The sequence below is a fragment of the Macadamia integrifolia genome, unplaced genomic scaffold, assembly GCF_013358625.1.
Source record: "Macadamia integrifolia cultivar HAES 741 unplaced genomic scaffold, SCU_Mint_v3 scaffold566, whole genome shotgun sequence".
Lineage (NCBI taxonomy): Eukaryota > Viridiplantae > Streptophyta > Magnoliopsida > Proteales > Proteaceae > Macadamia > Macadamia integrifolia.
The window spans coordinates 137,572-159,374 of NW_024870487.1; the positions used below are offsets into that span (position 1 = coordinate 137,572).

The 21,803-nt window shown below is 40.1% G+C and overlaps 2 protein-coding genes and 1 pseudogene across 2 annotated transcripts; all 3 read left to right on the forward strand.

Moving 5' to 3' along the window:
* The first annotated feature begins 348 nt into the window (after positions 1-348).
* LOC122069261 (probable calcium-binding protein CML41) lies at positions 349-864 on the forward strand. Its single transcript, XM_042633230.1, has one exon. It carries the CDS (start codon positions 349-351, stop codon positions 862-864), a length of 516 nt encoding a protein of 171 aa, XP_042489164.1.
* Positions 865-12,071: 11,207 nt separating this feature from the next.
* Positions 12,072-12,856, forward strand: LOC122069254 (annotated as a pseudogene).
* A 2,870-nt stretch (positions 12,857-15,726) lies between these two features.
* LOC122069271 (probable calcium-binding protein CML41) lies at positions 15,727-16,553 on the forward strand. Its single transcript, XM_042633247.1, has one exon. It carries the CDS (start codon positions 15,788-15,790, stop codon positions 16,301-16,303), a length of 516 nt encoding a protein of 171 aa, XP_042489181.1. The 5' UTR covers positions 15,727-15,787; the 3' UTR covers positions 16,304-16,553.
* Positions 16,554-21,803: the final 5,250 nt, after the last annotated feature.

Genomic DNA, 21,803 nt, shown 5'->3' on the forward strand with positions numbered 1-21,803 from the left:
AGTGCATTTTTGGGAACTTTTAACCAGAACCAGTCCTTTTTAAAGATTTGGATACTGATTCTTTCACACGCAGCAAATGATTTGGCTTTTGCTGAAATTCACTTTCATGGGGGGCGAATATATGCAATGTTTTGGAACTTTTAATCAAAACCAGTCTTTTTAAGCTCTGGATAATTATTCTTCCACAAAAACACAGAAAAAGTACCTTTACTCACCCTTCACGTCTCCCTCTCTATCTTATCACAGTCTATATAAGTCTCCAAGCATGTTCTTTTGTTTCTATCACAGCAACGAGCAACAAGCAACAAACACTACCCACTACCCAACCCGTCCTTCGATCCTGCTCTAATGGCAACTGCTGTTCTTTCCAAGCAAACCTTATCCAAATGGTTCTCCAACAAGAGCTTCGTGCTAAGCGCCCATCGCCTTCATCATCATTCGAAACAGGAATCAAACGATGAACTCCAACAAATATTTCGTCGCTTGGACACTAATGGGAACGGAAAGATCGAAGGCTTTGAACTCAGATCCTACTTTGCCTCCATAAGGGAGTTCATGTCACCTAAGGAGGCTCAAGGTGTGATCAATGAACTGGATGCAGCAGGTGGTGACAATTTGATGCTCGACTTTGACGATTTTGAGAAGTTGATGGAACGTGAAGGTGGTAATGATGATCTGAAAAGAGGGTTTGATATGTTCGCATTGATGGGTTCTGGGTCCATTACAACAGAGGGCTTGCAGAGGATCTTCAGTTGCCTTGGCAACAAAATGTCCAATGAAGAGTGCAAGACCATCATACAGGCATTCGACCTCAACGGCGACTGTGTGATTGACTTCTCTGAGTTCCAGCAGTTGATGGCTTAGTCATATTAATGTTTGCACCTGTTCTATGAGTGTGTGTTAGTATATGCAAATAAGTTTACAGACATAAAAATAATGGCCTTAATGCTGTAAAATGTCTGTAAGACACCAGGTGGGTGTCCTATGTTATTAATAATTCTGAACAGGTTTGCTATAAATTATGGTGTTCAAACTTTGTAATGTCTTGTTATCTCTAAAGTTGGCAATTTGCTATTGCAATTTGAGACTTGGATGTCTCTAGAGTGTCCTCATGCTCCAAAACCAAAGTAAGCAAGAGGGCACTGGAGGACAGAATGCCCTTAGAGCTTACATTAAGGAAGGAGACAAAACGAATCCCAAACATAGTTTTAAAAAGCTGATCAGATCGATCAGGATGGCTTCGATTGGATTGATATCGGACATGATTCCCTAGTATAATTAAGCATAAATATAACACTCTTAATATATTTCAGTTTTTTATTTGGTTGATGGGTGAGCCCAAGCCCATGAGCAGTTTATATAGGGCCCATAACAAAGTAAATTTGTGGTTTTATCGTTGCTTTTAATCTTAGTGGTAAGAATTTAATTAGGTGGATGGTTGAAATTGTTTACAATTTTCATTAGGTATTTCCTTTTCTTTAAATAAGTAATGGGAGAACAATGTAAATTAGATGAGATTCAGTATGGTGGGAACGAGAAGGTAAAGCTTTATGGCTGGGAATACTGGAGTTATTGGAAATTCGGACTCAAGGTGGGTTGAAACTGCAGGCGGCAATCGAGATTTTGGTCCTGAGAGATGGATCTCTGATCCTTTCATTCTGGGAGAAGCGCATCTGGAATCTGGGATTTCATATCACAATCCAAATGTAGAGGTAAGGAGTCCTCCGGTGGTGTTGGGACAGGAAGAATATGTTGGGCTGCAGGCTACGCGTCCTATGGCAGCCACGATGGAGATGAATGCCAATGGTGGTTCTGCAAGGTCTTTTGCATCAGTGGTGGGGCAGCCTGTCCTACCATTGATTGACACTCTTCCATCGGCTGTGAAGGACGGTCTTCTTACAAGAATCAAGATTCCACAAAGAGCATAAGATAGACAACTTAGTAAGCATCGTTTTGCTCTTCTCGGGCGAGTGTGTACCCGACCTATCCCTATGGAATCTCTACAAGTTTTTGTTAAAGATAATTGGGGACTAAAGGAACAGGTGGAGATACGATCCCTTGGTAAGGGATTCATAATGTTTCCATTTATGAATGAAGTGGATATGGCAATGATCTAGCGCAGGGGACTTGTTCATGTGGAAGGACGTATCATTCGTTTCCAGAGATGGAGGCAAGATTTTTAGAGGTCGAAACAGGAGATTACGAACAGATTGACATGGGTACGCTTCCCCGATCTTCCTCAAGAGTATTGGGATGAAGAAATCATTCTCTCCATGGCCAAGGCAGTGGGAAGGCCGGTGGCGATTGATTGGAGGACGCCTGACTCAATGTACGGCCATTTTGCTCGAGTTTGCGTCGATATTGAGGATTCAATTCCTCGGGTGGCGGAATTATTTGTGGAGAGAGAGCGGCAAGGTTCCAATGAATCTTATGTTTTTAAACAAGATGTTGTATTTGAGAACCTGCCGGCGTGATGTTCTAATTGCCGCAGGTATGGGCACCGAGCAGATATGTGTTCAGATGTACCCAAGGAGCAGGAGCAGGAATCGACTGATCAAGGTGGCATGGAGGATACTGGCCGCCGGAATCCCCACAGTCAGAGATGGGTTGGGCCACCTGTGGTACGAGAGGTGAATCCACAAACAGTTGAGGCAACGGCTGATTGCTCTTCTCCAATTAAGGAAAATCCAGATTCTGAGGGACGCATGGAAAATATAGGGAGATCTCCCAATATTTCTCAAACTCCTGCCAAGGTAGGGACGCCTATCTTGGAAATTTCTCAGAATTCAGTGGATTGTGCTCTAGAGGTGACTTTTGGAAAGTCACTAGATGGGTCCCATAAGGCTTAATTGACAAATTCTTCCACGGGACAGTCAGTATTAGGCCCAAATGGGCAAGGTAGTGGGTCAATTGATATTGTGCTTAATGTGGAAAATGATGTGGATCGGATCCATGGGTCACCTCTTGATCAATCTTCTCCAAACTCATGTTGGTGTATGATGTCTTGTATTCCGTCGTAGTTTAATCTAGGGAGTACTGGTGTAGCACCTAGACAGGCAGGACGAAGGGCCGTGGGGGTTGCAAGGGGGGCAGGAGGCCCCTTTGCATAGCAGGGGGTGTAGGGGGGCGTAGCCCCCGCTCGAATTTTTTATTTGAGGGCAATTGTAGTTTAATCCGGATTAGGGTTTTTTCGCTATATATTTGTAGCGAGGGTTTCTTTCTCTATAATGCAAGCAATACGGAGAGGTGTGGGGAAGAGCGCTGTAACCCTATTCTCCATTGATAGTGAAGCAGGATCTCATCTTACCGGGGACGTAGGCAACCTTGCTGAACCTCGTAAAATCCGTGTGCATTGTTTGTTTTGTTTTTCCATTATCTTTTGCATCGTTTTAGGGTTGCATTTCTACAAATTGGTATCAGAGCTCTAGGTTTCCATTTTCTAGGGTTTACTCTCACGATGGTAGGGAAGAGATCGAATGTCAAGTATGACATTGAGAGGTTTAATGGGAAGAACAATTTCACCCTCTGGCGTCAAAGGATGAAGGATCTTTTGATACAGCAGGGTCTGACGAAAATGTTGTTGGGGAAGTCGAAGAAACCTGCAAAAATTACTGACGAAGATTGGGAAGAGATAGAGGAAAAGGCGGTAAGTGCTATTCAATTATATCTTTCTGATGATGCCCTACAATATGTTGTGGGTATCGAATCTGCACCGCAATTATGGGAGAAACTTAAAAGCATCTACATGACGAAGTCCTTAACGAACAAGTTGTTCGTGAAGAAGCAATTGTATTCTCTACAGATGGAGGAAGGTACGGATCTATTAGAGCATCTTAACATGTTCAATCAGATCGTAAGTAAACTTGCAAACCTAGAGGTTAAGATCGAGGATGAAGACAAGGCATTACTATTGTTGTCGTCACTCCCAGAATCATATGATCACCTAGTAACGACTCTCTTGTACAGAAAGGAGACCCTAGAGATGGATGAAGTCACAGATGCCCTCATGTCCAATGATACAAGGAAGAAGGCTAGTAGTACGAAATCTCAAGGAGAAGGATTTTTCGGAGGTGACAAGGAGCAGGAAAGAGGGAGATCAAATCAAAAGGGATCTGGGAAGAGTCAATCGAAATCAAAAGGGGCAAAGATCTCTTGTTACTATTGCAAGAAGGAAGGTCATCTGAAGAGAGAGTGCTTGAAGAGGAAGGCGGACTTAAAGAAGAAAAGTGTAGATAAGGCATCTGAGGAAGCTAGCGTGGCTAGCAGTTCAGATGGAGATGATGGAGATGTACTCTCTATATCATCAGGTAAGAATCAACCTTCTGATTCTTAGATTTTAGATTCTAGATGTTCATATCACATGTGTCCACATAAGGATTGGTTTGATACATATCAACCATATAATGGTGGGTCTGTCCTAATGGAGAATGATGTCGTATGCAAGACCATTGGGATGGCACTATCAAAATCAAGATGTTTGATGGGATAGTAAGAACCTTAGCAGATGTGAGACATGTACCAGAATTAAGGAAAAACTTAATATCTTTGGGGGCACTTGACTCAAATGGCTGCAAGTACATAGCAGAAGGTGGAGTTCTCAAAGTTGCTAAGGGTGTAATGGTTGTCATGAAGGGACAGCTAGCAAGAAACCTATACAGACTCATAGGGAGCACAATTATAGGTGGAGTATCTGTAACTACAGATGCAGTATTTGATACAGATGATACCTATTTGTGGCATATACGATTAGGGCATATGGGAGAAAGAGGGTTGATGGAGCTTCATAAAAGGAAAATGTTGAAGGGAGTAAAAACTTGTAAACTGAACTTCTACAAGTATTGTGTATTCGGAAAACAATGCAAGGTTAGTTTCAAAACTGCAAAACAAAAGAGTAAAGGGGTGCTTGATTATGTACACAGCGATGTGTGGGGTCCTTCAACAACAAAATCTAAAGGTGGGGCAGAATACTTCGTGACCTTTGTTGATGATTACTCAAGGAAAGTCTGGATCTACTTCATGAAGCATAAAAGTGAGGTGTTCACTAAATTTAAGGAATAGAAGGCTGAGGTAGAAATGAAAGAAAATTAAATACTTGAGAACAGATAATGGAGGAGAGTACACATACAAGCCGTTTCTAGAATTATGCAAAGCTGAAGGGATTACACGTCACTTTACGGTTCCAAAGACACCACAGCAAAGTAGTGTAGCTGAAAGGATGAACAGAACACTTCTAGAAAGAGCTCGGAGTATGAGGCTGAATGCAAGGTTGAGTAAGAGATTTTGGGCAGAAGCAGTGAACATGGCATGTTTCTTCATCAATAGGTCTCCATCAAAGGCGATTGATTGTAAAAATTCCTGAAGAGGTATAGACAGGAAAACCAGTAGATTATTCTATTCTAAAAATATTTGGTTGTCCAGCCTATGCGCATGTTGAGAGTGAGCAACGTTCCAAGTTAGACTCAAAGTCTAAGCAATGTATCTTTCTTGGTTTTAAGAAAGGTGTAAAGGGATTCAAGTTGTGGGATCTAAGTTCACAGAAAGTTGTGGTTAGCAGAAACGTTGTGTTTGATGAGTCTCATATAGTGAAGTCAAATTATAATTCACAAGCAGTTGATGAAAATAAAGAAGGTTCTACTATGCAGGTAGAGTTAAGTGAGTTAGAAACAACAAGAGAGAATGAGTCATCAAGTGACTTACCAGGACAACAGGAAGCAGTAAAAGTTCCCTATACTGTGGTAAAGGGTAAAGGGAAGTGTACTCACAAAGCACCTATGAGATACGGGTTTGAGGACATGGTTGCCTATCCCCTCACTGTAGGTACAGGTGATCCATCTTCCTACCATGATGCTGAGTGATGCATAGCATGATAAATGGATGATAGCTATGATGGAGGAAATGGAATCTCTACAAAAGAACAAGACTTGGGAGATTATGGAAAAACCCAAGGGAAGAAAAATCATTGGGTGTAAATGGGTCTTTCGTAAGAAAAATGCAGCATCTGAGAAGGAGCGTGAAAGGTATAAGGCCAGACTTGTAGCCAAAGGCTATGCACAGAAGGAGGGGATAGACTACAATGAAATATTTTCTCTAGTGGTGAAACACACTTCGATCAAGGTACTACTTGCTTTGGTGGCCATGTACGATTTAGAGCTTGAACAACTTGATGTGAAAACTGTATTTCTTCATGGTGACTTGGAGGAACAGATTTACATGGAGCAGCCTGAAGGTTTTAAGGTGCAGGGAAAGGAAGATCATGTTTGTCTGCTTAAGAAGTCACTTTATGGCCTTAAGCAATCTCCTAGGCAATGGTACATGCGCTTTGATTCCCACATGATGAAGATTGGCTACACAAGAAGTGAGTATGATAGTTGTGTTTATTATAAAGTGTCAAGTGATAATTCCATTATTTTGTTGATGTTTTATGTTGATGACATGCTTATTGCTGCAAAGAACAAACATGATATAGTCTCTTTGAAGTCTTTGTTGAGTGCTGAATTTGAGAGGAAGGATCTTGGTGCTGCTAAGAAGATCCTTGGCATGGAAATCCTTGGAGATAGAAATGCAGGTAAACTTTGGGTAACTCAGAAGAGGTATATTGAAAAGGTGCTAGAGCGTTTCAATATGGAAAAGGCTAAGCCGGTTAGCACTCCGTTAGCTGGCCACTTCAAGTTATCTGAAAGGGAATGCCCTACAACACATGAGGAGGTGGAGCAGATGTCTCAAGTCCCTTATGCTAGTGCAGTTGGGAGTCTCATGTATGCTATGGTTTGTAGCAGGCCGGCTTTGTCTCATGCAATCAGTGTTGTTAGCAGATACATGAGTAATCCAGGGAAGGAGCATTGGAATGCAATTAAGTGGATCTTCAGATATTTGAGCAAGACTAAAGATATAGGTGTTATGTTCAGTGGCAAGGGAAGTTCTACAGAATTGGCAGGTTATGTTGATTCTGACTATGCTGATGATTTAGACAAAAGAAGATCTACTACAAGGTATGTGTTTACATTGGTTGGTGGACCTATATCATGGAGGGCGATGCTTTAGTCTACAATTGCATTGTCCACTACAGAGGCAGAGTACATGGCAGCAATTGAGGCTACCAAGGAAGGAGTCTGGTTGGCTGGACAGGTTCGTGAGTTGGGGTTGGAGCAAGGAGGTACAGTGTTACATTGTGACAGTCAGAGTGCCATACATCTTGCAAAGAATCAGGTGTTTCATGCAAGGACAAAGCATATTGATGTGAGATTTCACAAGATCAGGGAGCTTGTGTCAGAAGGCAGTATTCACTTGAGAAAAATTCATACAGATCTCAATCCTGCAGATATGTTTATAAAGCCAGTTACTACAGAGAAGTTCGAGTCCTGTTTGGACTTGATTAATATTACTCATTGTTGAAGATGAGGGATGCACCAAATAGGTGCGGGTTTGTATCTCTAATGAGGTACAATGATGAAGACGTCTACAAGTTATCTTTACAGGAGGCTCGACAGAATTCAAGCCAAGGTGGAGATTGTTGGTGTATGATGTCTTGTATTCCGTCGCAGTTTAATCTAGGAAGTACTGGTGCAGCACCTAGACAGGCAGGACGGCAGGCCGTGGGGGTTGCTAGGGGGCAGGAGGCCCCCCTACATAGCAGGGGATGTAGGGGGGCACAGTCCCCCGCTCAAATTTTTTATTTGAGGGTAATTGTAGTTTAATCCGGATTAGGGTTTTTTCGCTATATACTTGTAGCGAGGGTTTCTTTCTCTATAATGCAAGCAATACGGAGAGGTGTGAGGAAGAGCGCTGTAACCCTATTCTCCATTGATAGTGAAGCAGGATCTCATCTCACCGGGGACGTAGGCAACCTTGCCGAACCTCATAAAATCTGTGTGCATTGTTTGTTTTGTTTTTCCATTATCTTCTGCATCGTTTTAGTGTTGCGTTTCTACAACTCGGTTGAATGTATTGACAATGGAAGGACTGTAGTTATGCACTATGACCTACATCAGCAGAATCCTACTGACTCCATGGATGGATTTCAAACAGTGGTGTATAGGTCAGTCTCCCCAACACGAGGATAACCAAACATTTTGCGCCGTAGTGCTATAGTCCAGGAGCTGCTAGAGATGGATCGAAATTTGCACAGTAAAGGGATGCCTAACCCTAGTAATGCCTCTCATTCCCATTAATCCATGAAGTTAACGTTCTGGAACATTAGAGGAATTGGGAACAAATGTGCTAGAGTTTCTTTGCGTCATTTGCGTAAGTCGCATGTTCCTTCAGTTTTTTGTCTAACTGAACCTAAGGTGGGTCCGGAGAAATGCCCAATGAAGCTGTTCACTTCAATGGGATTCTCTTCCCAGTTGTTATGTAACTCTAGGGCAGATTCAACTCCGAATATATGGATTTTATGGAAGGAGGAGATAAAAAATCCAACCATTTTATCGTCTTCCACGCAACACCTGTCTATATTACTTGAGGTAAGTGGGAAGCAAATTATTCTTTCGGTAATTCATGCCAGCTGCTTTAAGGTGGATAGAAGACTGCTTTGGCTCGATCTGTGTAATGTTTCTGGGTATGCTTTGCGATGGATGGCTATTGGTGACTACAATGCGACGCTTTTCTCTCATGAAAGGCAGGGCCTCGGCTCCTTTAGTGCCAGTTCTGCAGAAGAATTTGCAGCTATGATGGATGTCACACCTTTGATGCATGTTGCTTTGGTAGGTTGCAAGTTTACATGGTCTAACAATCGACGGATTGGCAATGTTCGCGTGCTATTGGATAAGAGTTTGTGTAATGAGAATTGGATGTCAATGTTCCCCGCTTGCTCGCAGCGAATAATTTCTCAAAATTATTCTGATCATTGCCCGATGGTGGTCACATGTGAGGGTGTTCCCCACCCGCTTAATATGCCATTCTGTATGTTGCAGTTTTGGGCTGAGCACTCGGATTTTTTGTGCTATGTGCAAGACTCCTGCTCAGCGCCTCTAGCAGGTACGCCTATCTTTGTTTTTACAGGAAAGCTAAAACGATTGAAATACCACTTTAAAAGTTGGGCTAGGGAAAATTTTCCTGATGCTGATCTTGAAGTGAATAGAACTAAAGCAGTGCTAGAGGATGTTCAAAAGGTGGTTGAGGTCAATGGTTTATCTAAGGCTCTCTTTGGTCAGGAGACCATTGCGAAGAGGGATACGGAAGCTGCTCTGCAGCTTCATGAGAAGGTGTGGGCTAAGAAATCCCGTCTAAAATGGCTTTGATGTGGGGATAGAAATACAAAGTTTTTTCACTTATCTACAAAGATGAGACGGGCGAATAACAGATTAGAGAAATACACACTGAGAATGAGGAGGTGTTGTCCGCCCTAGCAGATATTGGCCAGTTCATCTTGGCTCATTTTGAGGAATTTCATAAAAAAGATGGGAATGTCAGGGAGACTGACATTCTTTATAATATTCCAGAGTGTGTTTCTTAGGAGGACAACCTTTTCCTGACTGATACCCCCTCTAAGGACGAGGTTAAATCTTCAGTATTTGACCTAGATCCTGACAGTGCTCCAGGTCTGGATGGCTTTCCGGATTTATTTTTTAAAGTATGTTGGAGCATAATTGGCCCTGATTTACATACTGCAATAAAAAAAAATTTTAGAAAAGGGGTGATCATGAAGGGGATTAATTCTAATTTCTTGACCCTCATCCCAAAAGTGCCTGGAGCTTCTAAGGTCAGCCAATTCAGACCGATATGTTTAGGGAATTTTTTCTTCAAAATAATCCCTAAGATTTTAGCATCTCGGTTGACTACACTGCTCCCAAAATTAATCTCTGAGGAACAAGGCGCATTTCAGAGGGTGAAGTGATATCTTCAAACATTTGTATGGCCTCGGAGTTGGCTAATCTAATGCATACTAAATCATTTGGAGGAGGATTGGCGCTAAAATAGGACATTATGAAGGCTTATGACACTTTGGATTGGGGGTTTTTATTCAATGTCATGAGGAAGTTTGGTTTCTCGCAGCTATTTATTGACAGGGTACATCAGATCCTTGTTTCTACTCGGCTCTAAGTTCTCATAAATGGAGGCCCGGTGGGATTTTTTGGAGTGGAGCGGAGTTTGAGACAAGGGGACCCCCTGTCCCCTATATTGTTCATCATTGTTGAAGAAGTATTATGTCGTGGACTTCGAGCTATGGTTCATAACAAGAAGGTCAGAACTCTTCCTAGTCCCAGGCATGCTTCTAGCCCTTCTCACCTTTTATATGCAGATGATATATTTATATTCATTAATGCAGATCTTAGGGGAGTTAAGCATGTTATGAGATTTTTTTTATCTTTATCAACAGTATTCTGGTCAGATTATTAGTATGGAGAAGAGTAAGGTATTCTTTGGAAAAATACCAACGACAAGAAAATCTCGTCTCAAAGAGGTTATTAATATTCCGGAATGTAAGTTTCCAATCCAATATTTGCATGTGGAGATTTTCAAAGGAAGGGTGAAGAGGGACTTGATTATGCCTTTGGCTGATAAGTTCAAGGGTAGGCTGGCTAGGTGGAAGGGGAAACTTTTATCGCTAGTAGGTCGTGTGGAATTGGTTAAATCGGTGATGGGGAGTATTCCAATCCACAATTTTTCTGTTTATCTCTAGCCTTCCTTTGTTATTTCTCAGATGGAGCGATGGACTAGGAATTTTATTTGGAGTGGCGAGTTGGATACTACAAAGGCAATCACGGTTAGATGGGATATGGTCTATAAGCCACAAGCTGAAGGTGGTTTGGGCATTCGAAGGCTGAGAGATGTGAACCTTGCTATGTTGTCCAAACTTACTTGGTTTATTAAAAATGATAAGTCATTGATTGCTGCCTTTTTGCGTAAAAGATTCCTCTCTCCTTTAGGGAAGCCAAAGTTCTCATATATATGCTCCTCTATTTGGCCAGGAATTAAAAAGGTTTGGGATTTTGTGAAGCAGAATGAAAGATGGGTGGTAGGGAAGGGTGATTCCATCCCTTTCTGGTTTGACCGATTCTCGCAAATTACTCTGTGGCTGAAAAGGTGGGTATCAGTGATAATGAGGTGCTCCATGCTAAAGTCTCAGATTTCATAGTCGAGGGAAGGTGGGTTTTACCTACTTTGAGTTCCCAGCCCTTGATTTTGATCTGCTCTCAAATTAAGAATTTCCCTCTTCCCTCGATCACGTGCCAAGATCGGAGGGTATGGTCTCTTACCCAGTCTGTGTGGTTTTCAGTGTGTTCTGTTTGGGATGGCCTTCGTGTGCACAAGGCAAAAGTGCCGTGGTATCACACAATTTGGAACAATGGAACTCTTCCTCGAGTTTCAACTCTGGAATGGTGCATAGTTCATGGAAAGTTGCCCACAGATGATCTAATTAAATCTCGATCAGTTTCCATGGCTTCGCGATGTTCCCTTTGTTTGTCTAATGAACATTTGTTCCTCTCCCACTCGCTACCTAAGAATTGAAATTTTTAAGGACTAAGCAAACGTGACTCAGAAAGCACAAACTCTGCAGGAACCAGGTAGTGATAGTGGTTGGTATTTTTCTACTGCTATTTGTCAACATCAGGTATCACTCAGAAGAAAAAAAAAAAACTCAATATTATCGTGGTACTGTTACATTTTATTGAATTTCCTCTAAATGAAAGGCAGCCCGATGGGCTTCTTGTTTACAGCCTATATAGTACTGAACTTCATCCCATGTTAATTTGGAATTTTTAATACTAACTGGTTTGTCTTTTGGAGACTTTCTCATGAATATTAGTTGGGCAAATATGCCAACAGTGCAATTTTTGGGAATTTTTAACCAAAACCAGTCATTTTTTTAAGAGTTGGATACTTATTCTTTCACACACAGCAAATGATTTGGCTTTTGACTTTGTTAATTAGTCGAATATATGCAATGTTTGGGAACTTTTAACCAAAACCAGTCTTTTTAAGTTGTAGATAATTATTCTTTCACACACACACACAAAAAAAAAAAAAAGTACCTTAAAACATCTTCTTTACTCAACCATCCATCACGTCTCCCTGTCTATCCTATCACAGACTATATAAGTCTCTTTGCATGTTCTTTTGTTTCCATCGCAGCAACGAGTAACGAGTAACAAGCAACAAACACCACCCAGTACCCAGCCTTCTTCGATCCTGCTCTAATGGCAACTGCTGTTCTTTCCAAGCAGACATTATCCAAATGGTTTTCCAACAAGAGCTTCGTGCTAAGCCCCCATCGCCTTTATCATCATTCCAAACAGGAATCCAAGGATGAACTCCAACAAATATTTTGTCATTTGGACACTAATGGTAATGAAAGATCGAAGGCTTTGAACTCAGATCCTACTTTGCCTCCATAGGAGAGTTCATGTCACCTAAGGAGGCTCAAGGTGTGATCAATGAACTGGATGCAGCAGGCGGCGACAATTTGAGGCTAGATTTTGACGATTTTGTGAAGTTGATGGAACGTGAAGGTGGGAATGAAGATCTGAAAAGAGGGTTTGATATGTTCGTAGTGAAGGGTTGTGGGTCCATTACAACAGAGGGCTTGCAGAGGATGTTCAGTCGCCTTGGAAACAAAATGTCCAATGAAGAATGCAAAAGCATCATACAGGCATTCGACCTCAACGGGGACGATGTGATTGATTTCTCTGAGTTCCAGCAGTTGATGGCTTAATCATATCAATGTGTGCACCTGCTCTAAGCGTGTGTTTTAGCATATGAAAATAAGTTTAAGAACATAATAAAAATAATGGCCTTATTTTCCACTGTTTGGTTAAGAAGGTGTAACGCAAGTGTGATAATAATTACGAGGACAAACCCCAGCAGCACTATACATGCTCTCCACTAAGACACTGTTCAGAAAAAAAAAAAAAAAAAAAAAAAAGGCAAAGGCAGCCCAATGAAAGATTGCATGTGTCAACAAAAGAGTCTTGTTCAACGAAGTCTTCAATTCTTTTTTTTTGGATTACTAATTAATCAAGGAATTTATAGGTAAGAGAATACAAAAAAGGACCCGACACCTCTCATTTTGTTGCTAACTTAACAAGATAATCTACTAATGGGTTTGCTTCCCGGTAGCAATGCGATATCTTTCAATCTATGATAGCCAAATAGCTTCGAATGACAGACCACTGTTGCAAAACAAACCATGGAACCACCCCTTTCACCACAAAAGCCACTACTATTGTAGAATTATAACAGTATCATACCTCTCAGAATTGCTTACAGAGGGTGAGATGAGATTCTGCTTCACTATCAATAGATAATAGGGTTACAGCGTTCGTCCTCACACCTCTTAGAATCGCTTACAGAGAAAGTGATTCTCGCTACAAATATATAGTGAACCCTTACAGACCGTCATTCTATCTGTCGAGGGCCCAGCACCAGTAATCCTTAAGTTAAACTATGACAGAATATAAGACATCGTGCACCAACAACCCACCACTTTTGCACTACAATCCCTGAACACAACACCTGCCTTACCTGGATTTTCCAGGGAACACCCATCTATATTCAACTTGACCCAATTATTTTGGGGCACACACACCAAAAAACCTCCCTCAACTCTTGCAGACCACGAGAAGGAACATGAATGGTCAACTTCCCTACACTTAGCAGATCGACCACCATACAAATCCTCTCTTGTTGAAATTTGGAGCCATGAGCTTAAATTCTGCCATCATCATAGATAATGTCTAATTATAACTTCTAGCTACATCAGTAAAACTTCTTGAATTCCTTTCCAGCTAAATAAAGTATAGGACCAACACAAAACCCGACACTATGATACCGTGTGTGATCATGCTTGTGGGTGTAGCATGGCCGAGGTTGTGGGAGATTCCGGTACTGCATTCCCAAGTATGATCACCTCGTAATTGAGAGGTGAAATAATCATACTAAATTGCATTGGGCTAGGAAAAATAACCCAAGGTGCAGCTTGTCTGAGGTTGGGGGAGATTCCGGTTACCGACGTTGTGGGAGATTCCGATACTGCGTACCCATAAACTGAGAGTGTATGATCATGCTTGTGGGTGCAACATGGCCGAGGTTGAGGGAGATTCCAATAATCGAGGTTGTGGGAGATTCCGGTACTGCATTCCCAAGTTTGATTACACTCTGGACCTAAAATTTGTTGTTTAGGATTGTTTGTTAATAACTGGATCATGTCATTGCATTCATCTAATTTCATTAATATTGTTGTGGTTGAGCATTTATACTTGTCTTATTTTTATGGAATGTTGTGATTGTTTTTGTGTACCCCACACTGGGCTTTGTGGAAACTCACCCCCGTTGTTGTCCCCTTTTTTTGGATGTTGATTCAGGGAATCACCCGAAGTCTATGGCTGAGGAGCCGGCTCTCTACGGAGGTGACCTTTGGGATGAGGAGCTAGCTACGCACGAGGACAGCTGTGTGTGCGATGACTATGCTTATGGAGCACGTTGAGGATGAGAGTAGCATCATATATTTTGATTATTTTTTGTATATATATTTGATATAGCCCTAGGGGCATTACTATTTTTATGATCTGCTGTAGAGGACTTCATTTTGGTAAATATGATAAATATTATTAGACCTCATTAGTTATGTATATTTGATTATTTTATTATCATGTGATCATAAAATCATTTCATAACTTTATGCACTTAAAGTACTGTATCGTGGATCCTGGATGGATTATGGACACGTGTGTGTGTCCATGTCACCAACCTTTAGGCGGGGTGTGACATCGTCAATAGGGGATGGATCGTGATCATGACCCAAGAGTCCAATTAAATGGTCATTTCGCCATGATAATAAAGTATTCCTTCTTTATAGGTGAGGGAAAACTTTCACCTTACCTCTTATATAAAATTAGGATCCTTCCTTAGAAGGAATACTTTTGGATGTCTTCTTCGAGAAGGTGAAGATAACGACTGTATTAGTAGGCGCCAAAAAAGGAATACCTTGAAAAAATGGCAACCTTGAGTTGGTTTTTGAGTTCTAAATAAGTGTGTGAAGATGTGCTTCCTTTCTTCCTCGAGTTTCCCTTCTTCGCTAATCAGCACTCTGTTAGTTTGGTTTGCAAATTATTTGTTTGAAATCTCTCTCCTCAACGTAAGCAGTGCATATCCGGTGCTCCATGCATTCCTGAACAAAGTCTGCAAGAACCTGATAGTGATAGTGGTTTGCATTTTTTTACTACTATTTGTCAGCATCATGTGTCACTCAAAAAAAAAAAAAAAAAAAATCAATATTATCATGTTACTGTTACATTTATTGAATTTCCTTTAAATGAACGGCAGACTGACTTCTATCACCAAAAAAACAGAAAGGCAGACTGATGGGTTTCTTGTTTGCAGCCTATTTAGTGCTAAACTTCATCTCAGGCTAATTTGGAATTTTTAATACTAACTGGTTTGTCTTTTGGAGAGTTTCTCATGAACATTAGTTGGGCAAATATGCCAACAGTGCAATTTTTGGGAACTTTTAACCAAAACCAGTCCTTTTTTTTAAGAGTTGGATACTTATTCTTTCACACAGCAAATGATTTGGCTTCTGACTTTGTTAATTAGTCGAATATATGCAATGTTTGGTAGCTTTTAACCAAAACCAGTCTTTTTAAGTTGTGGATAATTATTCTTTCACACACAGAAAAAAAAAAAAAGTACCTTAAAACATCTTCTTTACTCACCCATCCATCATGTCTCCCTGTCTATCCTATCACAGTCTATATAAGTCTCTTTGCATGTTCTTTTGTTTCCATCACAGCAACGAGCAACAAGCAACAAACACTACCCACTACCCAACCCGTCCTTCGATCCTGCTCTAATGGCAACTGCTGTTCTTTCCAAGCAAACCTTATCCAAATGGTTCTCCAACAAGAGCTTCGTGCTAAGCGCCCATCGCCTTCATCATCATTCGAAACAGGAATCAAACGATGAACTCCAACAAATATTTCGTCGCTTGGACACTAATGGGAACGGAAAGATCGAAGGCTTTGAACTCAGATCCTACTTTGCCTCCATAAGGGAGTTCATGTCACCTAAGGAGGCTCAAGGTGTGATCAATGAACTGGATGCAGCAGGTGGTGACAATTTGATGCTCGACTTTGACGATTTTGAGAAGTTGATGGAACGTGAAGGTGGTAATGATGATCTGAAAAGAGGTTTTGATATGTTCATAATGAAGGGTTGTGGGTCCATTACAACAGAGGGCTTGCAGAGGATCTTCAGTTGCCTTGGAAACAAATTGTCCAATGAAGAGTGCAAGAGCATCATACAGGCATTCGACCTCAATGGCGACGGTGTGATTGATTTCTCTGAGTTCCAGCAGCTGATGGCTTAATCATAGCAATGTGTGCATCTGCTCTAAGCGTGTGTTTTAGCACATGCAAATAAGTTTAAGAACATAATAAAAATAATGGCCTTATTTTCCACTGTTTGGTTAAGAAGGTGTAAGACAAGTGGGTGTCATAATAATTATGAGCAGGTTTGCTATGTATTGAGTATGAAGTTCAAGCTCGATCGTTTGGTAATGTTTGTTATCTCTAAATGTGGCAATTTTCTTTTCAATTTGAGAGGATAAATTAGATGGGTATCTCTCTCACGTATGAGAAAAAGTTATTGCGTTTCTGCTCTTGGCATTAGAAATCCATCAAGTCTTTCAGCATTGAATGAATTATAAATGCCAAGACCAAGAGCAAACAAGAACAATCTCATATGTGAACCTAATCTAGTCTCTCTCTTGGGTGCCCTCTTACTAAAGTAAGCAAGAAGGCACTCGAGGACACTTACATTAAGAAAGTAGACAAAAGGAATCCCAAGTTCTCACGCAAGCATTAGAGGACTGCTCACGAGCATTAGGAATGCAATAGAAGAAGGATGGAGGTTCGGAGCTATGTTGAGTGACAATGAACATATTTCCGCGGACAATAAAAACATGAATTGAACGTTATGTGAAATTCCTCTTCTTTTGGAAGTAAAACATTTTTTGCCTAATCTCATTTTTTGTATCAAGCCCACTTCAGATATGGTCTTGCTAATGCAACTAATAGCCCTGTGTCATGGTAAAGAGAGCTCATTTTGACAAACTTGTATTTTGATGTAATATTCCTTCTTTCTTCTTAATGGTATTTTCCTTCTGTTTATTAGAAAAAAAAAAAAGCCCAATGCAAGATTGTCATGTGTCAACAAAAGGGTCTTGTTTTTATTTAATTTATTTTTTTCAAAGAGATCTTCAGTTTTTTTTTTTTTTTTTTTTTTTTTTTTTCTTGTGGTATGTGTGTACGAGTGTGTTAAGAATCAGAAAAATGAATTTCTTATTACTAATTAATCAAAGAATTTATAGGTATTCCACCTTAGGGATGGCCATCATCAGAAAAGAAACCCCAACAAATGAAAAAACCTCAATCAAATCTAAACCGAGATCAAGCTTAAGCATTCCAAGCAATATTCTTGAAAGTGAATCTTGGAAGAGCATCCCAACTCAAAGAATCTCTTGTAATGCAGCATGTTTGCAAGACTATCTACCACTGAATTAACTTCTCGATTGTAATGAGAAACATTTCATGAGATACTATCCAAATAATTTTTTGCTTGATAGCCATCTCTGGCGAAAACATCAAGGAATTCGCTCCCCTCTAATGCAATGGACTATAGATTGTAAATTGCACACAATTGAAATACATTTCAAATTTAAAAATTTCGTAGTCTGAATGCCCTGGTTTACCAAGAGAGTAGCCACAACATTTATCTTGAAACAATGCAAAGGATTCCAATCTCATTTAACTTCAACAATCATTTGAGGAGGATTTGAGAAATTGATCAACATATCTTTTGAAACCACCAGTTGCACAACTTATTTAACATGAACAGGTACAGTCATCCAAAATCCTGAAGATCCTTCACAACAGAATTGACCACCTATCCAACACCCTTGCAGCAATTCTGAAAACGCCAGCGGCTAAAGTATAAGTGTCTTACCTACACTTTTTCCTTTTCCTTTTTTTTTTTTTTTTTTTTTTTGGGGGGGGTGGGGTGGTTGGGGGGGCGGCGTGGGGGTGGTGGAGGGAAGTAATCTAATATCCTTTGTCATCCCATGTATAAGTGATTCACTATTGGATCTCAAAATAGTTGGTTTTTTGGCATGATTTTCAATTTTTTTAAAACTATCACAAATATTTTTTTGCAATGACAATCGATGGCCCTTGAAACAGAATGTTTTCCAATGGAAATCCAATTAAATCGATTTCAATATCATTAGGGGGTTGACCTAGTAATTTTAACTTTTACAAGTTCCACTCACAAATTCTTGCGTCAAAACATTTTCTTTCCTATGTGACTCTAATTTGCCTGATTTCAATAGTATCAGATTCTATTTTCAAAATTAGGTGGTTTAGACCTAGGACTTTCAATTTTGCAAGTTCCTAAGACCTTGGTTAAGGTACATTAGTTTAGAAAGGATTTACAGTTTTGGTTTTGGTTTAAATTTTTAGGGTTCAAGCTGATCTTGGGCTATTCTGATTAGTAATCATTTTTTAAATATATTATTTTGAGTTCCCAATTTGAGCATTTAATGGGGATTTTACAAATTTATTGTGATAAATATTGCATTATTATTTTTTTAATATTTAATATAATTTTTATTAATGTTTTGTGATTTATAGAATGGTATCTGGTCGTGTGAATACTGCGGCAGTACATGGGCCAATGGAAGGGCAGGTGGAGACATTGACCAAAGGTGTTTCAAGTTGCAAAGTGATCTTTTCAAATCCCAGCCGTGTTTGGGTGTAGAGAACGTGACCAATGAACAACTTTTTCTCATATATAAACAAATTCATATATGTTTATGTATCCAAGACTTCCCAGGGAGTATGGTGTAGGAGCTATCACCTTCAATGAGATACAAGTTACCTTGGTCTCATTGAGAGCCTGTTCGTAATTTAAATCAAACTTTGTGCAGGACTCTTATGTTTAAATAGCGGCATTATTTTGAATACCACTGCTATATATGGTAAACATGTATTATTATCCTAAACGAGAGGAAAGATCTTTGATGTTATGCTTGTGATTAAAAATGTGAGTCTTTAGAATAATATGCTAATTCCTCCTGATGTAGCGATTGATAGAATTATCTCTTTGGACATAGATGGTCAAGACATCCATTTAGGAAGACCCATGGCAAGCGGATTCAGGATGGACCCACGGCATTTTGTATAAAGGGCAGTTTTGTGATATCATAAGCATAAGTGGAACCAGTTCTGGCAAACAGGTGATGGAGACTGTAGCTATTGGCATCCTCAATGGGCTTAATTCAGCATCTACTTCAAGTTGGAATATCTTTGAAGTGTGGTTCATAACAAAGGAGTTACTTCAACTTATTCCTTGCCCAATTAACAACCATTGGCCATGGCATTCGCTCACAACCTTTTTGAAGATCTACACTAAACATAGGAAGATACCACTCCGCCATGTTAATTTGACGAGCTCACAAGCCACTTTGTTAATGCGCACTTTTTCTCTTGAAGCTTTAAATACTTGTTGTACTAATGTAACTCGTAGTGTAACCCGAAATGTAAACCCTTGTCTTTTTAGTATGAATTTTATTTGGATATAAAAATAGGTATTATCAGTATATTATTATTGTTGTTGTTGTTATTATTCTATACACATCTATTGTTCTATATATTTGGAAACAAACTCTTTTGAGGAGCAGGGGTAAGGGTGCGTAGATTTGGTCCTCCCAGACCCTAAAGTAGTAAGAAAGCCTTGTGCATTGGGTTAATTTTTTTGATTGTCCTATATTATATATAATTTTACATCTGCAATTTGAAAAAAATCACATCTATAGAGGTTGATATGAGTGGGAGGTGGGATAGCCGAAGCTACAGTCATAGTGTGCATGCATTGAAAAAAAAAAAAAGCTTCCTGGTGATGTGGACCTTGTGCCTAGACATAGGGAGCATAAAATTATCGTCGTACTCTGTGAAATAAAAAATTTCATTATTGTTAATGCCCTTTGCATGCTCTCACTGACTTCCACATTGGTGTAGGGCCAAAGCAAATTGCCACTTGTAGGGATAACGAGACATTACAAAGCTTGACATTACATATTAAATCTAATTTTGGAAGTTCATTGGTGCAGACCGCAAGAGAACTGGATCAAATTAAATGTGGATGGCACCTCTCTGGGAAATTCTAGGCGAGCAGGAACAGGTGGGGTGTTCAAAGATAACTCTTGGACTCTTGGCAAGTTTGTTACTCTTTCAGCCTTTATATGGGTGTCAAACCTATAATTGAGAAGGAATTTGAAGCAGTATTAGAAGGTAATATGAAAGCAATAGAAATGCATATTCCGGCTTTGTGGATTAAATGTGATTCCGAAGCTATAGTCACCTCACCTATTTCTAGTCAGATTCCATGGAATGTGCAACCCTACCTCAATGCTACTCCCTGGAAAATTATGCATTGTTTCATAAAAGCAAATCCAATTGCGGATTACTTGGCCAAGCTTGTGGAAAAATCAGGGATTTCAAGAACTATGGTGGAATTTCCACGTCATGTAGCTGAAGAGATTGTGATGAACGCAATATTGAGACCAAGATTTCAATTTCTTTAGTTGATTTAAGAAGGGAGGGGGAAAGCCCTGCTGATGGCCATGCCCAAAGTGGGGCTTTCCTTCCTCAACAATGGTTTCTGAGAGTTTTTTATTTTTTGGCTTTTATCTGCTGTTTTTTCTATTCCTTTTAATAATATGGATCCTTTAGCAAAAAAAAAAAAAAAAAAAAAAGACATTAAATGCTTGAACTAATTCATACTAAATACATGGTAGACCTTTCATAATTATTGTGACTGCACCCACTTGTCTAACACCTTCTTAACCAAACAGGTGAAAATAAGGCCATTATATTTATTATGTTCTTCAACTTATTTGCATATGCTAACGCACATGCTTAGAGCAAGTGCACACATTGATATGATTAAGCCATCAACTGCTGAAACTCAGAGAAATCAATCACACCGTCGCCGTTGAGGTCGAATGCCTGTATGATGCTCTTGTACTCTTCATTGGACATTTTGTTGCCAAGGCCACTGAAGATACTCTGCAAGCCCTCTGTTGTAATGGACCCACAACCCTTCAATGAGAACATATCAAACCCTCTTTTCAGATCATCATTCCCACCTTCACGTTCCATCAACTTCTAAAAATCATCAAAATCGAGCATCAAATTGTCGCCACTTGCTGCATCCAGTTCATTGATCACACCTTGAGCCTCCTTAGGTGACATGAACTCCCTTATGGAGGCAAAGTATGATCTGAGTTCAAAGCCTTCGATCTTTCCGTTCCCATTAGCGTCCAGGCGACGAAATATTTGTTGCAGTTCATCGTTTGATTCCTGTTTGGAATGATGATGAAGGCGATGGGCGCTTATCACGAAGCTCTTGTTGGAGAACCATTTGGATAATGTTTGCTTGGAAAGAACAGCAGTTGCTATCAACACAGTTAGAGTCCTCCTCTACCTCAAAAACCCCTCCTACAAAATAGGAGTCTCATTGGACAGCAACACGAAGTCTCTCTCTTAGGATATCAGAGTCCTATTGTAACTGTTACATGTGATATCAGAGTCTTATTGTAACTATCACATGTGATATCAGAGTCCTATTGTAACTATCTCTTTTGTATTAGAGTTGGGAGTACACTTCCACCTTTGAAGGTCTATATAAGACATGTACCTCCAACTCATAAAACTGATTAATGAAGACTCAATTCTACATGGTATCAGTAGCCACACATGCTCCACCGAGCTAATACCCCCCTCACCACGCCACCCTCTCTTCTTCCAAAA